At 42.4% G+C, this 18,061-nt stretch overlaps 1 protein-coding gene across 1 annotated transcript in view; it reads left to right on the top strand.

Moving 5' to 3' along the window:
- The first annotated feature begins 971 nt into the window (after positions 1–971).
- Positions 972–18,061, top strand: part of COL17A1 (collagen type XVII alpha 1 chain) — a 34,958-nt gene continuing 17,868 nt past the window's right edge. The window contains exons 1-22 of the mRNA XM_071446019.1: positions 972–1,077; positions 3,253–3,318; positions 4,515–4,613; positions 6,541–6,678; positions 7,032–7,079; positions 7,985–8,020; positions 9,616–9,663; positions 9,987–10,130; positions 11,299–11,442; positions 12,148–12,219; positions 12,627–12,707; positions 13,043–13,108; positions 14,074–14,235; positions 14,601–14,690; positions 14,830–14,874; positions 15,464–15,613; positions 16,037–16,252; positions 16,549–16,587; positions 16,718–16,744; positions 17,204–17,230; positions 17,717–17,779; positions 17,955–18,059. Coding sequence (XP_071302120.1) covers positions 972–1,077; positions 3,253–3,318; positions 4,515–4,613; positions 6,541–6,678; positions 7,032–7,079; positions 7,985–8,020; positions 9,616–9,663; positions 9,987–10,130; positions 11,299–11,442; positions 12,148–12,219; positions 12,627–12,707; positions 13,043–13,108; positions 14,074–14,235; positions 14,601–14,690; positions 14,830–14,874; positions 15,464–15,613; positions 16,037–16,252; positions 16,549–16,587; positions 16,718–16,744; positions 17,204–17,230; positions 17,717–17,779; positions 17,955–18,059 — 1,972 coding nt within the window. The remainder of the gene's footprint in view (positions 1,078–3,252; positions 3,319–4,514; positions 4,614–6,540; positions 6,679–7,031; positions 7,080–7,984; positions 8,021–9,615; positions 9,664–9,986; positions 10,131–11,298; positions 11,443–12,147; positions 12,220–12,626; positions 12,708–13,042; positions 13,109–14,073; positions 14,236–14,600; positions 14,691–14,829; positions 14,875–15,463; positions 15,614–16,036; positions 16,253–16,548; positions 16,588–16,717; positions 16,745–17,203; positions 17,231–17,716; positions 17,780–17,954; positions 18,060–18,061) is intronic.

Genomic DNA, 18,061 nt, shown 5'->3' with positions numbered 1-18,061 from the left:
AAGAATGATTTGGTTTATTCAGTTCTGACTGTGTTGGTTTTGATAAAATGACTTGAAAGTAACAGTTACAGAGCAGAACAAGAAAATCAAATTCCCAGTTTGTGGGATCAAAAGAGATAAGGGATCATTTTTTAACCAGTTCTTTTAGTTCCAGGCCAGTGGCAGCTAAAAGGCTTGGTTAAGAGGAAGGAACACCTAAAAGACCTGTGATATGGTGGGAAGCATAGTCAGTGGTATCATTTGGAGACATCTACTGAGTGTCAGAGTATTTATGATCAAAAGGTTCTGCTTACATTAAATATTATTAATCTCAGCACCTGCAGGTGTCTCTCCTGATGGAGTGTCTCACAGCAGGAACCCCTGGAGAGAGGAGAGAGCTGAAAGGTTGTGCTGTGAGTACAACAGCACTGTGAGATGAAAACTGGGAGATCATTGTGGAGGGATGAAAGTATCTGAAATGTGCTTGCTTTTATTTTTCCACCAAAGGACACCTTTGTGGTTATTCCACTCTCCTTTGAAAGATATCAGTAATAAACTTTATTACCATTGCATACAATACCTAGATTCTAAAATGAGGAGGGGATTGAGTGTCCCATCTCAGAATGGCTTAGTGTCCTTGCCAGTGTTGCACTGCAGTGAAGTGGAGCAGGGGATGCAAGAGTTACCCTGCATTGTCAGGCTTTTGTGGAAAGCACAGATCTGAGCACATCTGGCAATGCTGGGCAGTTTTTAGTATCCTGCTTTCAATGCTGTACAGAGAAGAAGCAGCCTGCACAAGTGTGGCAGTGCCACACCTCTCCTGGTTCTGAGTGCCAATAGTGGCTGCAAGTTCTCAGTTTCTGTGGGTGCCACAAGCACACTACAGCCCCTGGCTTATGTGGAAGGGACCATAGTGTTGCTGTCTTACCTCCCTGCACTGTTTGAGTGACCCTGTTCACAAGTTGCTGCTTGTTGCTCCGAGATGACTGCAAATGACTTCTCTGATTCAACAGCGCTGTTGCTGTGCCACAGACATAGCCCACAGCTATGCCTTTGTGACTCCAGATAGGAGCCTGGGAGATGAGTCAGGCCTGGCAGGTAATGGAAATGGAGCACAGTCAGTCTGCTGGCATCCATGTGCCAAGCACACATGCAAAGGCACTGTGTGCTGGGGCTGGACTGTGGCATGCATGGCTCCAAAGATGGACTTTACCCTTTTTTTTCATAATTGATATCACAGCAAGATACTTCCCTTTCTCAAGGGAGGGCAAAGATGTAGAAAATGCATTCACTCCATGGTCATGCTAGCCTCTTCCAGCACCCATAACCAGCACCACCTCCCAAAGGCAGAGAGAAAGTGGAGTTCTAAAAAGCAGTAGGAAAGCAGTTTCCAACCACAATTTGTGCTCCTTGCCAAAAACACTGGTAAAGCCAGCAGTGCTGACATCTAGACAGCAGCTTCCAGCATCTCTTTTTAGGGAGGAAGCTTGAAAGATGCTTCCACTGTTGATGTAGTAAGGAAGAGATAATGGCTTTTCCTGGAGTGAATGACCAGAAACCCTTCTGTTGCAGGGGACTGTTACCCTGCTGGAGGAGGAACTCTCCTAATGCATGTAGCTGAAGCCTTGCATGTGTGTTGGGATCAACACCCTGGAGAATCCCTTGGAAATCCCTCATGTTAGCAAGCATTGTAAGGGTTGAACAGCATCTGCTGCCACCAGGTTGTGTCAGGACTTGGATGTGGCCTCAGGAGCTCCACTTGCAGAGCTGTCAGACAAGCTCAGGGTCAGCAGTGCAGTGTGAGGGCTGTGGGCACTGTGGTGTTCTCTGCAAAGTGCTGATGAGTCTGTCATGGGGGTAAAGTGGCTTGCCTGGCACTGTGCCTTCTCCACTCAAATTGTTCCTGTGCAGCTCTGGGAATAGCAGGAGCTGGTTAAGGACAGAATTAATCTGAATGTTGAATATTCCTGCAGATTCTCTGCTGCATCTTGCCTTGTGTCAGTGTTTATGCTTGGGCAGTACAAGTGTAACATCAAGGGGGCTGCAGTTTACAGAAGACTAAAAGGAATCATAAGGATCAAACTCAAATTTAACAGAAGTGGGGGACATGATCTTGGGTTCTGCATCAAGTTGGGCTTTAAAATTTGGAAGGGATTTTGCCCAAAGTTTTTTTTAGACTCAGCATCTTAAATGTGTTCATTTTGGTACAGCTGGGCCTTCAGTTTAAAGGAGGAGACTTCAAATCCAGTGAAGAGTTTTGGTCTATGGTGAGCTTGTGTGTAAATTAAAATATCTTCCTTCTCATTGTTTGTGGCTGCACAAGATGAAATGTTATCTTAGGAAGACTAGGAGTGAGCAATTGCGTGGTTCCTTCTGACAGAAGTGTTTTCTCTTCTAGATGATGTCTCTTTTTCACAATCATGTTTTTTTTGTGGTATTCCTGCCTTGGCAGACAGTCAGACCTTGGGTAGAGATTATAATTTTGACTAGAGAGGGATCCAAGTAATGAAAAAGAATGTACACAGCATTCACAGCATCAATTCCAGCATTGTGTAGACTGACCTGAGCTGGCATTAAAGTAGATAGGATTCCAAAGGCACAGACAGGGTCTCCAAACTGTTGCTGCACTACCTGTAAAATAAGGTAAAGCACTTCCTACCTTAAGTTCCTTGCTGCCAAAAATAGGTAGTTCAAAGGTACCTCTGGTGTTTTTTCTGCTTTGCACTATTACTGTACTATTAATGCACTATTACTGTTAGCAGAGCAGCAGTATTTCTGCTGAGGTTTTTCTGGCAGTACTGGCAGGGTGCAGGGAGTTTACTCCTGCAGCTTTGCCTGCTCAGTTAATCCTGCACTGTTGAGTCTTGCCCAGAACAGATGTGTGGGAGTAGTGTTTTGATCCACTGGTTTTCATCAAACCTTTATAGGGGCGCAGCTGGAGACCACAATATAGTGTAGTCTGGTTATAAATCCAGGTCTAAACTCCATCACTGAGTGGATTTGCTTCAACTGCCTCTATCTCACCTGTTGGCTTTACAGCCCCTCCTGGTGTTTCAGCTCTGCTGCCTTGTGCAGCTTCCAGTGTTGTAGGTGGCAGTCCATCTGTAGTAGTCACGTGGCTCTGGAAGGGCTCTGTAAACTCCCAGGCACAGACATCTTCCAAGCAGTCTAGTCCCCATCCAAAGTGAGCAAAGTGGTGGGATTTGTGGGGAGCTGTTGTCGTTTCTTACTCTCCACAGAGCTCTGAGTGCAGTCCCTCTGTTTTCCTTGCAGGTGGCAATGATATGGATTCTGTAACAAAGAAAACGAGGCAAGATGGATCAGAAGTTACTGAAAGACGTAAGGAGGAGATTTTTAATTTTTATATCACACCCAAAAAATCCCAGAAGTCAAAGGCCATTTCTGTAAGGGATTAAATGCTGACCAGAGGTCCAGAACTAAATGCTGCTCCTGGCCCTGGAGTCTGTGTTGAAGTCAGAATAAGGAATGGAATGGGCCAAGATCAGACATTTAGAGATGTGTATCATGACCTGATTGTTTAACCAGATGATTTCCCTGTGGTAGCATTTCTAACTCATAGTGCAGACACTGGGATGCTGCTCCTACCTCTGGTATCAATGCCCTGGGTGGCCTAGAAATTGTTGGGTGGCTTTGTGTAAAACGGGTTAATTTTCTACTGACCTTATGAGAATTAACAAGTAGGAAGCTGCTCCCATGGGCTTTGCTGTTACAGCACTGACTGTGGTTCAGAAGTGCCCAGAAATTTTATAGGGATCTTGTACAGAAAAAAAATCTTTCATGGCAGTAATGTTCTTATTCAGAGCTAGAAAGACCAGCAAACAAACATAGCATAGTGTGATAATGAGCCTACAGCTACAGCCCCAGGCAGTGTTGTCTTAAGGGACTTTTATTTAAATGAGTCAATCTTCTTTGAACAAGTCATGCTTTTGCATGGAGAATAGGTAGAACATTGATCCAGTTTGGCTATATTAACATGCTATTAATTCTGCACCCTTTCTTCCCTCAGTTATTACAGAGACTGTAACCACAAGACTGACATCCCTGCCACCCAGTAAGTAATTCTCAATCATTGCATTGCATCTGCCTGGTGTTCTGTTATTCATGCTATTTTATTTGTCTGCATTATTTCCATAAATCCCTGGCTGCAGCAGATCTCAGTGCATAAAGATCTGCACCCAAAGGAATGCAATTTTCAGAAATGCCTTTCTCCCAAAACACTTGTTACTGGAGAGGAGTAGTATTTGAGGACCTGTCTGGTTGTCAGAAACAAAGCCACATAGTCTACTAAGGCTAGAAGACCAGACTCTGCAAAGATTTAAGTCTAATATAGGGTCTTCAGTGGTGATTGTCTGTTGGGAACAAGGACCAAAAGTGATCTCTCACCAGATATGAAGCTGTACTTGTAACTGAGTGTATGGACAACTTTGGGTCCCTCCTGCCTTCTCTTGCAGTGTCCTTGCTGTTCCTATCTCCTGCCTGGAGAGAATGTCTCATTTTGTGCTCATCTCTTTCAGAAGGAGGGAGCAGCAGTGGGCTCAAAACATCATCCCACACTGGAGGGAGTGGAGTGGAAAAGCGGTCGTACACCCATGGAAGCAGCTATGTGACTTCAGGTAAGGAGGGAAAGCATTGCCCAGTGGGAAACAGAGAGCAAAGGCAGCAGAAATGGGCTGAGGAGAGATTCAAGGCAGGGAAGTAGGGTGAGCCAGGGGCAAGGAAAACAGGAGTTATGAAAGTAGAAGTGCCAAATGCATACACAAAGCAAAGATATTCCTTCCCTAAAGGTGGGTTTGAGAATGTGTGAGTAAATGACAAAATCCTATTTTCCACAGGGAAAACCTAATTTCAGGAGAACAACAATAAAAAATATCATTTCTACTGTTTTTAAGAAATCATTCAGAAACTGAATTTCCCTTCTTTCAGTTTTTCCAAATCACAGTCTTTCTGACTATTTTTGTTCTAAAGACAGTTTTGATTAATATTTTTTGTTGATCTTACTGAGGGTAGAATATTATTAAAGAAATTCCTAGAAAATGTTTTCTTATGTTTGTGTGCCCGTGGCTTTAGCACTTCAAGCGCTTTGCCAGATTTTCTGGATGTGCTAAATCATTGTGTGCTGCCTACTCTGTAAAACCAGTTCTTTAACAGCATTCTTTGCACAGCTGTTAGATTGTCATAGCAAAGGCTTCTAAAGACTAAGCTTCCTAGCCAGGTACCTGGCACACTTCTCTGTCCCCAGTGGGACTGACTGTACAGCTCTCTGAAAACATTCTCTATGCTCCAACAGAGCTGACAAACCAAAGGGAGTGAAGTGCACTTTGGAAGCTCAAGAGGAGAGTTAGCCATACCAAAGAGATCTGACAAGACACCTGCATGCCAGTTAAAGGCCAGAGTGTGGAATCACTTTGCCTCAGGGCACAAGTGAAGTAACTCCACTGCAGATGTTGGTCTCATTGTCTGGACTGGCATCAATGTGAGAACTGAATCCGGTTCTTCAAACTCAGAGGACCATGCAGGATTACCATCTTCTTTTTTTCAGTATGTAGAAAAAGAGAAAATAACCTGAACTTCAGAGATACTGAGCTCTTGAAGTTTCAGAGAGCATGCTGTAGTCTCTTCTTTCCCATTTTCTTGCAGAATGCCTCTAACAGAGGCCTACTTGGCACAGTAGTTCTTTCTGCTGAATTAAATGGAAAAGTTACAGAACAAAATAGGTCCTCTTAGAGGGGAAGTTGACATGAAAACACTGTTGAGATCAAAAGAACACACTTTTTGTAGGGATGGGTAAACAATATCCAGTCTGATCCTGCTGATCAGCACAGATAGATTGCAGTTTATCACAGAGCTCCCTTTGTGCTGCACCCTGATCATACTCCAGCATTAGATTTTGTGCAAGAGTATGAACACAGTAATTATGGCTTGCCTCAGTTCCTTCTCCACAGCACTGATGTAAATTTGGAGGGAAATTGTTTCTTCTGTCTACATATAACAGCTACTAATAATGTCCAGACTGTCTTGGGCCTGACACACACCTCAATCACTTCTCCAGAAAGTGGATTAAGTGGGATAGCTGCTTTAAGGGACTCATCTCTGCTTTCCATTATCTCATAAACTGCATCCTTCAGCACTTTGAGTTTGGTTTAACAGTCTCCCAGTTTTTGTAGCCTATGTCATGTAACACTTGAGTTAACAAATGAATCCATATCCTTAGCAAAACTCAGCATCATCCAGAGCTAAATTTGTTGCTGCTCAGGGAAGATGGTTCACTATTACCCTAGGCCAGAACCTGGTTTCATACAAATCACTGACAAGATTTGTTTTGAAATAAATACACAGTTATACACAGTGATAACCAATACTCCTCTCTGCTGAGGACAGCCAGAGTTAGACCCTGATATTGTTCTTGTCCATCTCTAGTTGTGAAACCCCAGTGCAAGTTTGTCCAGCTCAGAAGATAGTAACATAAAGCACCCAGGGCATCCAGAGTCTACTGCCAGGACTTCTCTTCCATTTGCTGAGGGTGTTTTGTTTTGACCATAGGTGGAAGTAGTAGATTGAATTCAGCATCATCATCCTCCAGCTACAGACAAGCCCAGTCTCCCAGCTCTACTCTCACCAAATCACCTGGCTCAACATTTGAAAGAAAAACCTATGTCAACCGCCATGCAACATATGAAGGTATCACAGAACGTGCCATAGAAGGGAGGCAATGTGCAGTGCACTCTGAGGTCACATTAGTGCAGAATTGTCCCCAATCCCATTGTGGTTTTCCTAGGAAATAAACCATCAGAGACACAATGTAATGATTAAGTCCTATTTATCCTAAGAGTAATGCTTATTCCTAAAAGGAGTTGTGGCATATACTTGTTGAAAGATATTAGCAGCTCTTTCATGTGAAACCTGAATAGCTCTTTTTTTAAATGGAAATGTTTTCTGCCCACTGAAATTAAGTAGTTGCCAGGAAGACATGTTTTGAAAGCTTTTAATGATCTTGTACAAAGTATTAATGAACATTTTTCTGTTCTTTGCAGGGAGCTCCAGTGCCAACTCTTCTCCTGAGTTTCCCAGAAAAGATTTTGGTACGTCCTTTCTAGAGTTGCTCCTCTGAATGTTATGGCAAGGTCATGTGAGTTGATGACCATAAAGGCTTTTTGCACATTTCTGTGTCCTGCTCTACCTATGCTACCTCTGTACTGGACCATCTTGCAGCTTCTTCAGAGGAGTTATTTGGGATTTACATTAACAGCTGAAAGTCAGGTCTCTAGCTGATCATATTCAAACAGATAGTGGATACTGTGTATCTGCTACTCTCAGCTGCTTTTGTGATCCTCCCTATATAATAGAGGACATGGACAGGAGAAGACAGATGTGGGATACTTCATAGCATTCCCTTTACCCTTCCAGAATAGCTCAGAGAACAGCTACAAGCAAGAAAGTCCAGACTCTTAGGATTTTGAGTCATTGCTGGATATACTTTTCCAGTAGCTTATTTCTAGACTTCATCAAGTTCATATGGAAAAATGAAGTGGCTATCAAGTGATATATTTACACTTAAACATTGTCAGCAGGTATTTTCTTGCCCTGTCCAAACTCTGAGCTGCTGATTTTACTCAGTGAAGGTAGTGAAACATTATGATCAGGTCACCTTTTGGCTCATAGAGGAGGCAGGGTTTCACAATATCCAGCATTGGTCAGTGGGATCAACAGGCCTCTTAACTTCCTTTTGATCATTTGAAATGTGACATCACCTCTACAAACAACATTTCTCTGTATGAAAAGAAACAGCATCTGGTCCAGAAAGGCTAAAGGTGCTGCTGATTCTTTAAAATACCTTATGGTCTAAAGAGGGCCTGATAAAATCTCTTAATGGTTCAGTTCTCCCTGAACTGAATATAAGCACACTGAGCAAGATCAGTGTGCTGATTTTCAGAGGTGTCACAGGCAGTAAAGACTAATACAGCTTTTCTCTCATTACTGTTCACAGCATCTGCCTCTACGAGAGGGAGAAGCCAAAGTCGAGGTGAGTGATGATGTTCTTTGAGAAGCCTCCTTTTTTCAGTTCAGCATAATTCAGGTGTGTTAAATAGACCTATTCTTGAGCTGGAATCCACCAGTTTAAGTGTAGAGCAGTCAGATGAGGTACATGGATCTGCAGCACTTCAGATGTGAACCATTAATCTGGAGGCAGTTGTTTAAACAAGCTTGGTGTAAAAATTGACCTTAGTGAACGTCATGGTAGTTCAGACTGTATCAGAAAGGAAGATATTCTTGGAACCCTGGATATTTGAGAACGTAGTCTTCCATGTTGTCTGTTCACTACAGTAACCTTAGTCCATCCGTGCTCTGGGACCAGCCTCTGACATATTTACAGTAATTGCATTCATGCTTCTCCTACTGTGGTCTGTCTTGTAAACCATAAAGCCATACCCTGAAATAATCTCGTGCTGATAGTAAAGAGATGGTGAGGAAATTGCAGACTTAGTGTAGTCTGTAGCCAGCTCACTGTGAAACTCTGCATTGTTTAAATCATTCAGCTCTTCTAATAATTTATTAACAGTGTTGGGGAAAGAAGGATTATCTTGGTCTCCAAGAATGTAGTATCTGTTTCCAGTTGCTTGAAGAGGAAACTATAATGTCACTTTATTCAAGTTAATTTTAGCAGTGGGTATAAATCACAGCATGGTCTTGCACAGTCCTCTTGGAGAGTTTCACATTCCCAGTGATTCTGCCTCAGATCGTCACAGTCTCTTCACTACATACCTGAACTCCCAGCAGAACTAGGCCATGCATAATAAAGTAGACACCAGAGAATCCGGTCCAGCGTCTCATATTACTTCAGAAAATAATTCCAATTCATCATCTTCTCCACATGAATGCCAAGATACTATTTCTTTTCTAGTGCATGCACTGTCAGATTTCATCATGAGGGGCATGTATCACATGTTCTGGCTGACCACTTTGCTTGCGGGAGGCAAGTTTAAAGGCTTACCCCAGCCAAATCACATTAACTGTGTAGTTTCTTGTGCTGGACAGTAAAGGTCCAGTAAAAGTAAGGTAATAGCATTGAGTACCTGGTGAGAATGCTGGCTGAAAACTGGGCTGGTTACATTCAGTGAGCCAAAAGAGAAGTCAGTAAGTAGCAAGAGGTGAATCATACAGCCCACTGTAGAGATGTCAGTTGTACCCAAGAAGTAGTAGGGAATTTGTGTATTTAGCAAACTTCTTTTGGCTCTCTAATTTTTTTGTTCAGAGGGAAAATAAAAATAATATTTGTGATGAGTGGAAACATCAGTGTGATTGAGGACTGCATAATTAGACCTTCTGTATATCTGACAGTAGCAGCATTATTGACTACATCAGAGGCCATAAATGAGTGAAATATAATTCCCTGAAATTTAAAGCAACAAAATTTGACCCCAAAACAAAAAGTCGCCCAAGCCCATTTGCTACCAATTTGCATGGGCCGTGAGTACTGCTCAGATTAAGCAGTCAGACAGCAAAGTGGAACACAGACAGCAAGAAGGAAGGAATTCACTTCAGCCTAAGGTTTCATTTCCAGCCCAGGGCACAAATGAATCTCTCTTCATATTCATGATCTGCTTTTTATCTTCCCAGAGAGTGAAATACGAGTCCGACTGCAGAGTGCGTCTCCCTCTGGCAGATGTAAGTTATTCCAGGGGTATTAGGGGTAAGGTAGAGGATGTTGCTGCTAGGGTTATGTCTTTTCCTGTTAAAAACATTAATTTGAGTCCCCTTTCTGGACAAGGAAGCATGCTGTGGGTTAGGTGGTGCTCTTGCAAATATGTAAAATGGTACTTAGTCCCAGAAACATCCTCTAGAGCTTTGTCATTAAGTGGCCCCCCCAGAAAGTAACAACTTCATAGACATGCAGATAAATTCCACTGAATTATTTAGATCCAGACAAGATTACAGATCAATGAAACGCTGGCTTTTGGGTGACTCTGGACACTTGCTTTTCCTGCTAGGGACGGAGTTGGATGATGTGAAACGTTTGCTGAAAGGAAGTCGATCTGCCAGCTGCAGCCCTACTCGGTCATCATCCGGTACCCTCCCGATACCAAAAAAGGCCGTGGTGGAGACAAAGATGGTCACTGAGAGCTCTCAGTCAGGTACTTGGCATTAGCAAATTGCAGTCATTCCAAACCGCATTTGCCATAAAAAGTACTCAGTTGTTAAGAACATCCAGTTAAGAATACATGGTGTTCCTGTACAGAAAAAGGGTCAGAATGCTGAAAAACTGTCCAGGTATTGCTGTAACAAGAGCCATCTTGGGTATCTTTCTAGTGATTAGTCTAATTTCCAAATAAATGAGTCCATTCTTTCTGCCACCAGTTTCAATTCAGAGGTATTTCTAGCAGAGATAAGAGCTCTAAGCAAATGTGTCTGAGAGTGATTTGATCTCTTATCTCCAAGTGAGACAGAGATAGGACTGGAGACAACATTTCAGTGAGTGATTTATTAGCCATTCCCTTTCATAATAACTCATCAGGAACTGTATGAGAAGACAAGGGGGAATGGCTTCAAACTGAAAGAGGGAGGCTTTGATCAGATGTTACGAAGAAATTCTTTGAGAGTGGTGAGGCACTGGCACAGGTTGCCCAGAGAGGTTGTGGATGGCCCACCCCTGGAAGTGTTCCAGGCCAGAATGGATAAGACTTTCAACAACTTGGTCTAGTGCAAGGTGTTCCTACCTATAGCAGGAGGTTGGAACTAGATTATCTTTGAGGTCCCTTTAATCCCAAACCATTCTGTGATTCTATGATTCTGTGATTCTATAACTGAAGTGGTATTTAAAATACTACAACCTATTTTAGTTATTTATACACCTCCCTCACAACAGGGCTTGAGGAAGTGGTAAGGTCTGTCTTACTCAGAGCTCCAATCCTGTCTAAAACAGAATTTTATTCCAGTGCACTAGTTAACCGATCAGAGACATATGTGGGAAGCAAAAGCCATACATCCCGTGGCCCAGGGTGATTTATTAATGGAATGGCAGACTGGGGTGGTTTATTCTGGTACCATACCATCTATGAGCAATGAAATTTCTTCAAGGTGTTTCATGAATGATCATGCTATTAGGTCAATCTATATTCCATTGGTTAAAGTTTGTAATCAGCTGACATTTGAGGTCAGTTATGCCATGCTAACCTGGAGTCATTGGGATGACTCCACAAGGGTAATTGAAATGTAAGCTGTTTGCCCTATAAACCTTCAGTGTATGCTAAGCTACAAGCCTGGCCTTGTTGAAAACCACTTCTGTCTGCTTGGTTTTTGCAGTGTCAGGGACATATGACACAACCATACTGAATACTGCCCTCCCTTCATACATGTGGTCCTCTACTCTGCCTGCTGGGTCTTCCCTTGGTGGATACCATAACAGCTCTTCCTTGATCAATGCCATGTCTCACTCTACAGGATCAGGTATGCTCCCTAGATTGCCCAGGTTTGAAGGATGGAACTATCCTGAAACTGGGTCAAAAGCAGTTTTTTTTGCACAGCACGAACTAAAATGATGGAATAATCAAAATGGTAAGGGATATGCTTGAATTTTCTCTGGTTTTCTGTAATTTGGTGCTCTCTGCTTCTACACTGAATCTATCTCAAAATCCTTCTTTGTGAGATTTATTGTCCTGGCTCTCTGACTGTCATTAAATTTTGATGTCATCTTTATAAAAGAGGTCAAGCTCACATTCCCTAAAAAAACTAGTTTAGACTCAAACTTATATTGTATTATCCTGACCCATTGTAAGAATGGCTCATATACTAACAATATTATAAGTAAGTTTTGTGTGTTCTTACACCTGGTGAGGCCTATTTCTAAATGCCAGGGATTCTGCATTCCCCAGTTGCAGAGAAAAACCACAAGAAGCTTTATGATGGAGTAGTATTTAAAGCTTTACTTTCTCTCACTGTCATATGATCTCTTCTTGTCTGAAGTAGGATTTTTTTGCCTTTGTCAGTTCAGTAAATGGTGGTTTATTGTCAAGATTTTTCCTCTGTGCAATTATTGTGCATTATCATTAGTTGCATTTCCAAGTTGACTCTTAATTTCTGGGACCACTGACCTTTGGGTGCTAGATTTATGATTTGAGAGGAGTAATAACATTTCACTTCCTCTTTCTGCAGTTTTTGGTGTTCCAAATAACCTGGCTCCCAGCAATCATACTCTGAATGCGGGCCTGAGCTCTTCCTCTACAGGTCAGATTTTTCTTCCCTTCACACTTTGACAGCACTGCATTTCTGGCACTGACAACTACAGTGCAATAATACCAATATACCAGTTTCTCTCCTATTCCTCATCTGAATGTCAGCAGCTCTTTGCCCACCTGCAGAAATGTCCATGCAGCCATGAGACCTCACAATGTAACTCAAGATAATGTTTTAAAATGGTCACCATTATTGTCCTGAGCCAACAATAACAATACAGCAAGGTGAACTAAGTTAGAAAACATTTTGTTGTAAGGCTTGTGGTGCCTCCAGAAAGCTGGTGAAATTTGTTGGGAGAGGTCATTATTTTTGTGTCACTGGTTTTGTTTGGGTTTTAGCAGAATGCCACCTGCACTGCAAGACTCATATAACCCTCATTGCAATTATTTTCTTTGCAGTATTTGGAGTTCAAAACAATCTGTCTCCAACATCTTCTGCAACCCAGAATGCTACAACAACCTCTGCAAGTCAGCAACAAAGTAAGCCTGGAGAAAGTGTGAGAGTCACCAATGTGTGCTTCCTTCTCCCACCTTTTCTGTAGTGACTAGAAGGTTCATCTTGACAGAGGCCCCCCCATCACCTTCTACTTGTGTGGCACAGTGTGGTATGAAGGGAGAGTGAGGAACATCTCTGCTGTGCATGTGCAGGAACAGCTCCCAGTGCTGATGCACTAGAAATTTGCTTGCTGGGGAAACCCTTGGTTGTTTGAGCTGTCCTAGGAACACTGAATGAGAAAAAATTTTTGAAATGTTTTGGTGTGTGTAGATCCCTTGTTATTCTTCATCTCTGTAATTGTTGAATTTCTTCTTTGCAGCATACGGGATGAAGAACACTTCTCAGAGCAACACCATGGCAAGTACTGGTGGGTCTGCCTCAGCAGGTGAGTCTGTCATTCACAGGTGTTTGGGCATGGCCTCGTACAAGCATATCATAAAAATGAGTTAGAGACTCAGTGAGTGAGGTGTATGCACCTCACTCAGGTGCATAACTTGTCACTAGCCAAGTTTCCTACCAGTACCTTTCTGAAAAGAAACAGTCAGAATCCAAGAATGAGCAAATGAACTGGTCTGATTCAGTTCTCTACAATAATTTGGATTGTTTAATTCTGAGCTATTTCTGCTCAGCAGGCAGGAAGCTGGATAGAAGAAGACACATTTGAAATTTTACTTTATTTGAAGCCAAAACATTTGCAATGTTGCTCTTAAAAATAATTTTTCAGTTGTACTGGTTTCTGCTTCAACCACTCAAAAATGAAGGAATTGACTTACACATGACCAGAATATGTTTTTTTAATGAGGAAAGCCCTTTGTCCTTGAACAGTAGGATTCATCCTTTACAGATCTTTTCTGCAATTCTGAGAGTTATAAATTACTTTTTTTTTGTTTGTATGTAAAAAAAGCCAAGTTTGCCTTGTAATCCAAGGACTCCCAAAGACAAGGCTTAAAAATAGATGTAAAGACCACAGAAGTTACAACATTTCTAACAAATGTTTACTCCAGGTTCTGCTAGAGTAATGGAATGAGTTTCTCTGGCTCCACAGGAAGTGTGCTTGAGGAGCAAAGAGCTCATTGAGCAAATCACTTCTACATATGATTGAATTCCAGATGTTCCCCAGTTCTGCCAGCAGGGCCTCCCCTGCTAGTGAAATGCACAAAAGAAACCTAATGACATGCACAGCTCTCCTGTTACCTTTAGTGGCCAGCCTCTTACAGGGCTCTTTTTGTACTGGCAACCCCAATCACAATGTGACCACCTGTTTTTATTAACAAAAGTGATGTGGCTTGTAGTTACAGGCTCAATGGCCCACACTCATCTCCTCTCTACAATCTTTTACAAATATTGCAGGAGGAACTGTTGTGAGCTCCCAGGGAGATGACATTCTGCGCAAAGACTGCAAGTTCCTGCTGCTGGAGAAGGAGAAGGCACCTGCAAAGGAGATGGAGCTCTTGGTCATGACAAAGGACACTGGCAAAGTCTTTAGTGCTTCTAACTCTGGGCTTAGTGGAGGTAACATTCCTCTTTCAGGACATGTGGTTATTTTGAGGGCAGAGAAATGGAGATTGATCATAAGGGAAGTTCAATGTTCAGGGCACTGCACCTAACTTGTACATCATACAAGAACCTCTGACAGGCAGGCAGCTTTTAACCATGCCAGCTGAAATCTGGGTCTGGCTTTTGCATTTGAACCTCCAGAGTGTGCCTTGGGATATTTCACAAAGCTCAGGAGCTTTGAGAGAAAAAAAACTAGATCTGGTTTAGACAGGCAGAGCTATTGTGTCATCCCAAGAAAAATACCCCTTTACCAATGAAAGAAGATTGGCCTGGTTTAACTTCTCGTGTAATGTTTCTAATTATATTCGGTTCCTGTTCAGGATCTTTTGGAGAAGACACCTTGAAGAAAGAGAAGCAGGGATTTTCCTCCTCTTATGCTACAGATACTGGCCTAAAATCAGATGCAAATGGTAAGAATTTGTTCTTGTGGAAACGCAACACAGCTTTCTCCTTCTGCTTCCATTACTACCTTTCCCTTTCAAGCCCATGCTCTAAATTTTGTCATGCACAGAAAGACTGATAAAACCTCTTTTACTGTTGTTAAAACAGGAGGGCTGAAATCTATGCCAAAACGGGACAAGGAAACTTATGCAGGTAAGTGATGCCACTCAGACTTTCATTGGAAGAAGCACCAAAGCACAATACACAAAAAAGCAGTTGTTCTTGAGGGACATGAATGGTCTCTGAGCAATGAATCAGAGGGAAGGAATGTACAGGAGGCTACCAGAGAAATTGGTACCAGTGATTTGATTGTAGATAAGTGGACAGTTGGGTTATTTTTGCATGACTAGAGAAAATCAGATAGCTGACAGTCCAGCTGCATCCTGCTACTGGGACAGATTTTTGGGGGAGAGAGGGCTCAGACAGACCATGCTGGCTATTGCTGTCATTTATGGCTCAGATCTGTATAAAAAATTTACCCCCATGTGATCATGTTTTCCAGCTGTTATTTTAAAATGCACTGAGTGTTTTTGTCTCCTGTTTTAATTCCCTTTGGAAATACTGTTCCCATCTTCCACAGGGACTAGGATTGCACTCACCATGTGCACAGAGTGGCATAAAGATTTTTTCCATAGCCCTCTGTATAATGGATCAAGCCTTGATGTTCTTATTGTAAGAGATTCTTAACTCTGAAGAAAAGGAACTCTTCATTAACCAGGAGATTCTTCCTTCCCTCTTCCAGAAATACGAAGTGGTGATGCAGGAGGTGCAATTGGATCAGCACCATCCTGGTGTCCTTGTGGTTCCTGCTGTAGCTGGTGGAAATGGCTCCTGGGTTTGCTTCTAGCCTGGTTGTTTCTCCTTGGATTGCTTTTTGGACTCATTGCTCTGGGTAAGAAATAACTGAGGAAAAAAATGTTGAATGGTATAGAATGACAAAGGGTTTAAGCTGGGAACAAGCCCAAGCACCAGAGATACCAAGCCAGAGAACTGAGGGAAACATTCAGCTTGATGGTGACTTGCCACTGAGATACTACAAATGGACAGAAAGAAGGCTTAAGGAATACAGTCTTTGTTAAGGAGTTATATAGTCTTGGGGTGTGTAGGATAGGAAAGCTCCTGAGATCTGAGGTCTACTGCTCCAAGACTGACAGATTCCACAGCTGTCATTTAAATTCCAGATATCCCTTCTGGGAAAAAAAAGAAAAAAAGAATTCTGCAAAACTCAGTGTTGCTATGTTCCTGTCATAGCATGGATATTTCAAGCATGCATATCTGGCAGCATGTTCCCTAGCATTTTCCTTTAACCTTCCAGCTGAAGAAGTGAGAAAGCTGAAATCTCGTGTGGAAGACCTGGAAAAAATCAATGGTGGCCTCCTGGCAATTAACCAAGGGAATTCAAAAATAGAAAAGGATGTTTCAAGAGTAGATTTTCTTCATGGTAACTCACTCTCCTCAACCTTCCCATATGAAAATGAAGAGTCAGTCTGGTTGATGGTGAAGAGCAGACTGAATAAGGAAATAGAACGAGGTGAGCAGAGTCAAAAAATGAACCCATACCTTATTTCTCATGCACTTTTGTTAGCAAGGGAAAGGTGATTTACTTCTGTTTAGCACATGATGGAAAGAGATGAACAACAGAGCAGCTAACATTCTCCCATCTTTAGAAATTTCATGTATTTGTGAAAACAAATTTACCAAGGAAACTCACAAACCATACTGTGCTGCCTGTAGCCTGAAATCCAAATAGATGTATCCTTGTTCTTGAAAGAGTAGCTTACTCTGCTGTATAATGAACTCTAACAGCCCCTTCACTTCCTCTTGCAGGCTACTTCCGAGGGGAGAGAGGAGAACGTGGTGAGAAAGGTACAGCCATATAGTCCTTCTCTTCCCCTGTCCAATTCCTTGGCTCTGGCAATGCACAATTTTGTAGAAGACAAAATGAATGACATGGATGTCTCTTGATTCAATTTTTTTTTTTTTTCACTTTTCTCAGGTGACATGGGAATACAAGGTCCCAAAGGTGAGTCTGGAGTTACCTGCTTTCTCAGATAGATTGGCAGCCTGTCATAGGACCTGGGTAGAAAATGGTTTTTTGTTACTCCAGAATGTGGAGAAGCTGATGCCAGTTATCTGTTAGTTCAGATATTGTTGTGAAGGTTGGGGTTTTTCTCCTGTTTTCTGGTCAAAGAAAACAGAAGATCTCGCTTTGGATTCAGAAGCTCCTTTCGCCTGGATGAAAGTCATTCCTGAAGCCAGGCTCTACCTGGTTTAATCACAGAGTGCTTCAGTGCCCAGAGGGTTTTGCATGGTGTGAATGATCCAATTATTTACATAAATACAAGGGAGACAATTGCTGAAACACTAGAACTTGTAAATATTCCAGGAACATAAACTTCTTTTTATGAGGATGAGGGTTAGCCAAAGTGACAAAAAGAGAAAACTTATTCCCCACTGACTGTCTCTTTGTTTCTGTCTACAGGTGATCGAGGACTTCCTGGTGCCCCAGGTGGGCTATAGTTCAGTTCCTCTTTAAGGGAGGACATTTATTTACATTACTGTGGGCAAGAACAAATTCAGCATTTTCTTGCAAAATTCCTTGAACTTAGCTCAAGGTGGTTCTCTGAAGAGTCAATATTTAGCATAGATTAAGTCACTTGATTAATACCTTGGTGCTGAGCTACAGACACAGCTCAGAGACTTGGTTACAAGCAAAGCCTAGGCCAGACTTCCCCTTAGTTGAACATGCTGAATTTGTGAAGATTCTAGTCTAGCACTGAAAGAGTCCTACAGCTGCATTAATACTTGGTTCAGCTTTCCTGTGCTTTTATATGTATTGTGTTCTTCTAAAGAGATAAAGTAGCCACCTTATGAGTAATGTATTCTTTAGTCCATAGAATTAATCCCTCCAGGCTTGAGATTTCCCTAAGTTGCATGTTATTGTTTTATGGTACATAGTCAAGAACTCTGAACGCTTACTGTGTTTTCTTTCCAGGCATTCCTGGTCCAATTGGGCATGCAGGACCAGAAGGACCAAAAGGCCAGAAGGGAAGCATGGGTGAGCATCTCTGTCAGTGCTGTGAGTCATTCCCAACTGACTGACACATGGCACAGGAGTACAGACACCTGGCTGGTGTGATCATTGCCTTCCCAGTGGAGCCAGCCATGGATCCTTCTGCCCAAGGCCTCCCTCCCACAGACACCTGGTGTTACAAGGCTTTTGTTTCCTGTAGGTGAGCCTGGCATGGAAGGTCCCATGGGACAAAGAGGTAGAGAAGGGATGCCAGGGCCTCGAGGGGAACCAGGACCACCTGGATTTGGAGAAAAAGGAGACAGAGGT

The sequence above is a fragment of the Agelaius tricolor genome, unplaced genomic scaffold, assembly GCF_023055355.1.
Source record: "Agelaius tricolor isolate 1412-34295 unplaced genomic scaffold, bAgeTri1.0.p SCAF_22, whole genome shotgun sequence".
Classification (NCBI taxonomy): domain Eukaryota; kingdom Metazoa; phylum Chordata; class Aves; order Passeriformes; family Icteridae; genus Agelaius; species Agelaius tricolor.
Note: the sequence above shows the minus strand (reverse complement) of the source record. Positions and strands in the feature narration are given on the sequence as shown.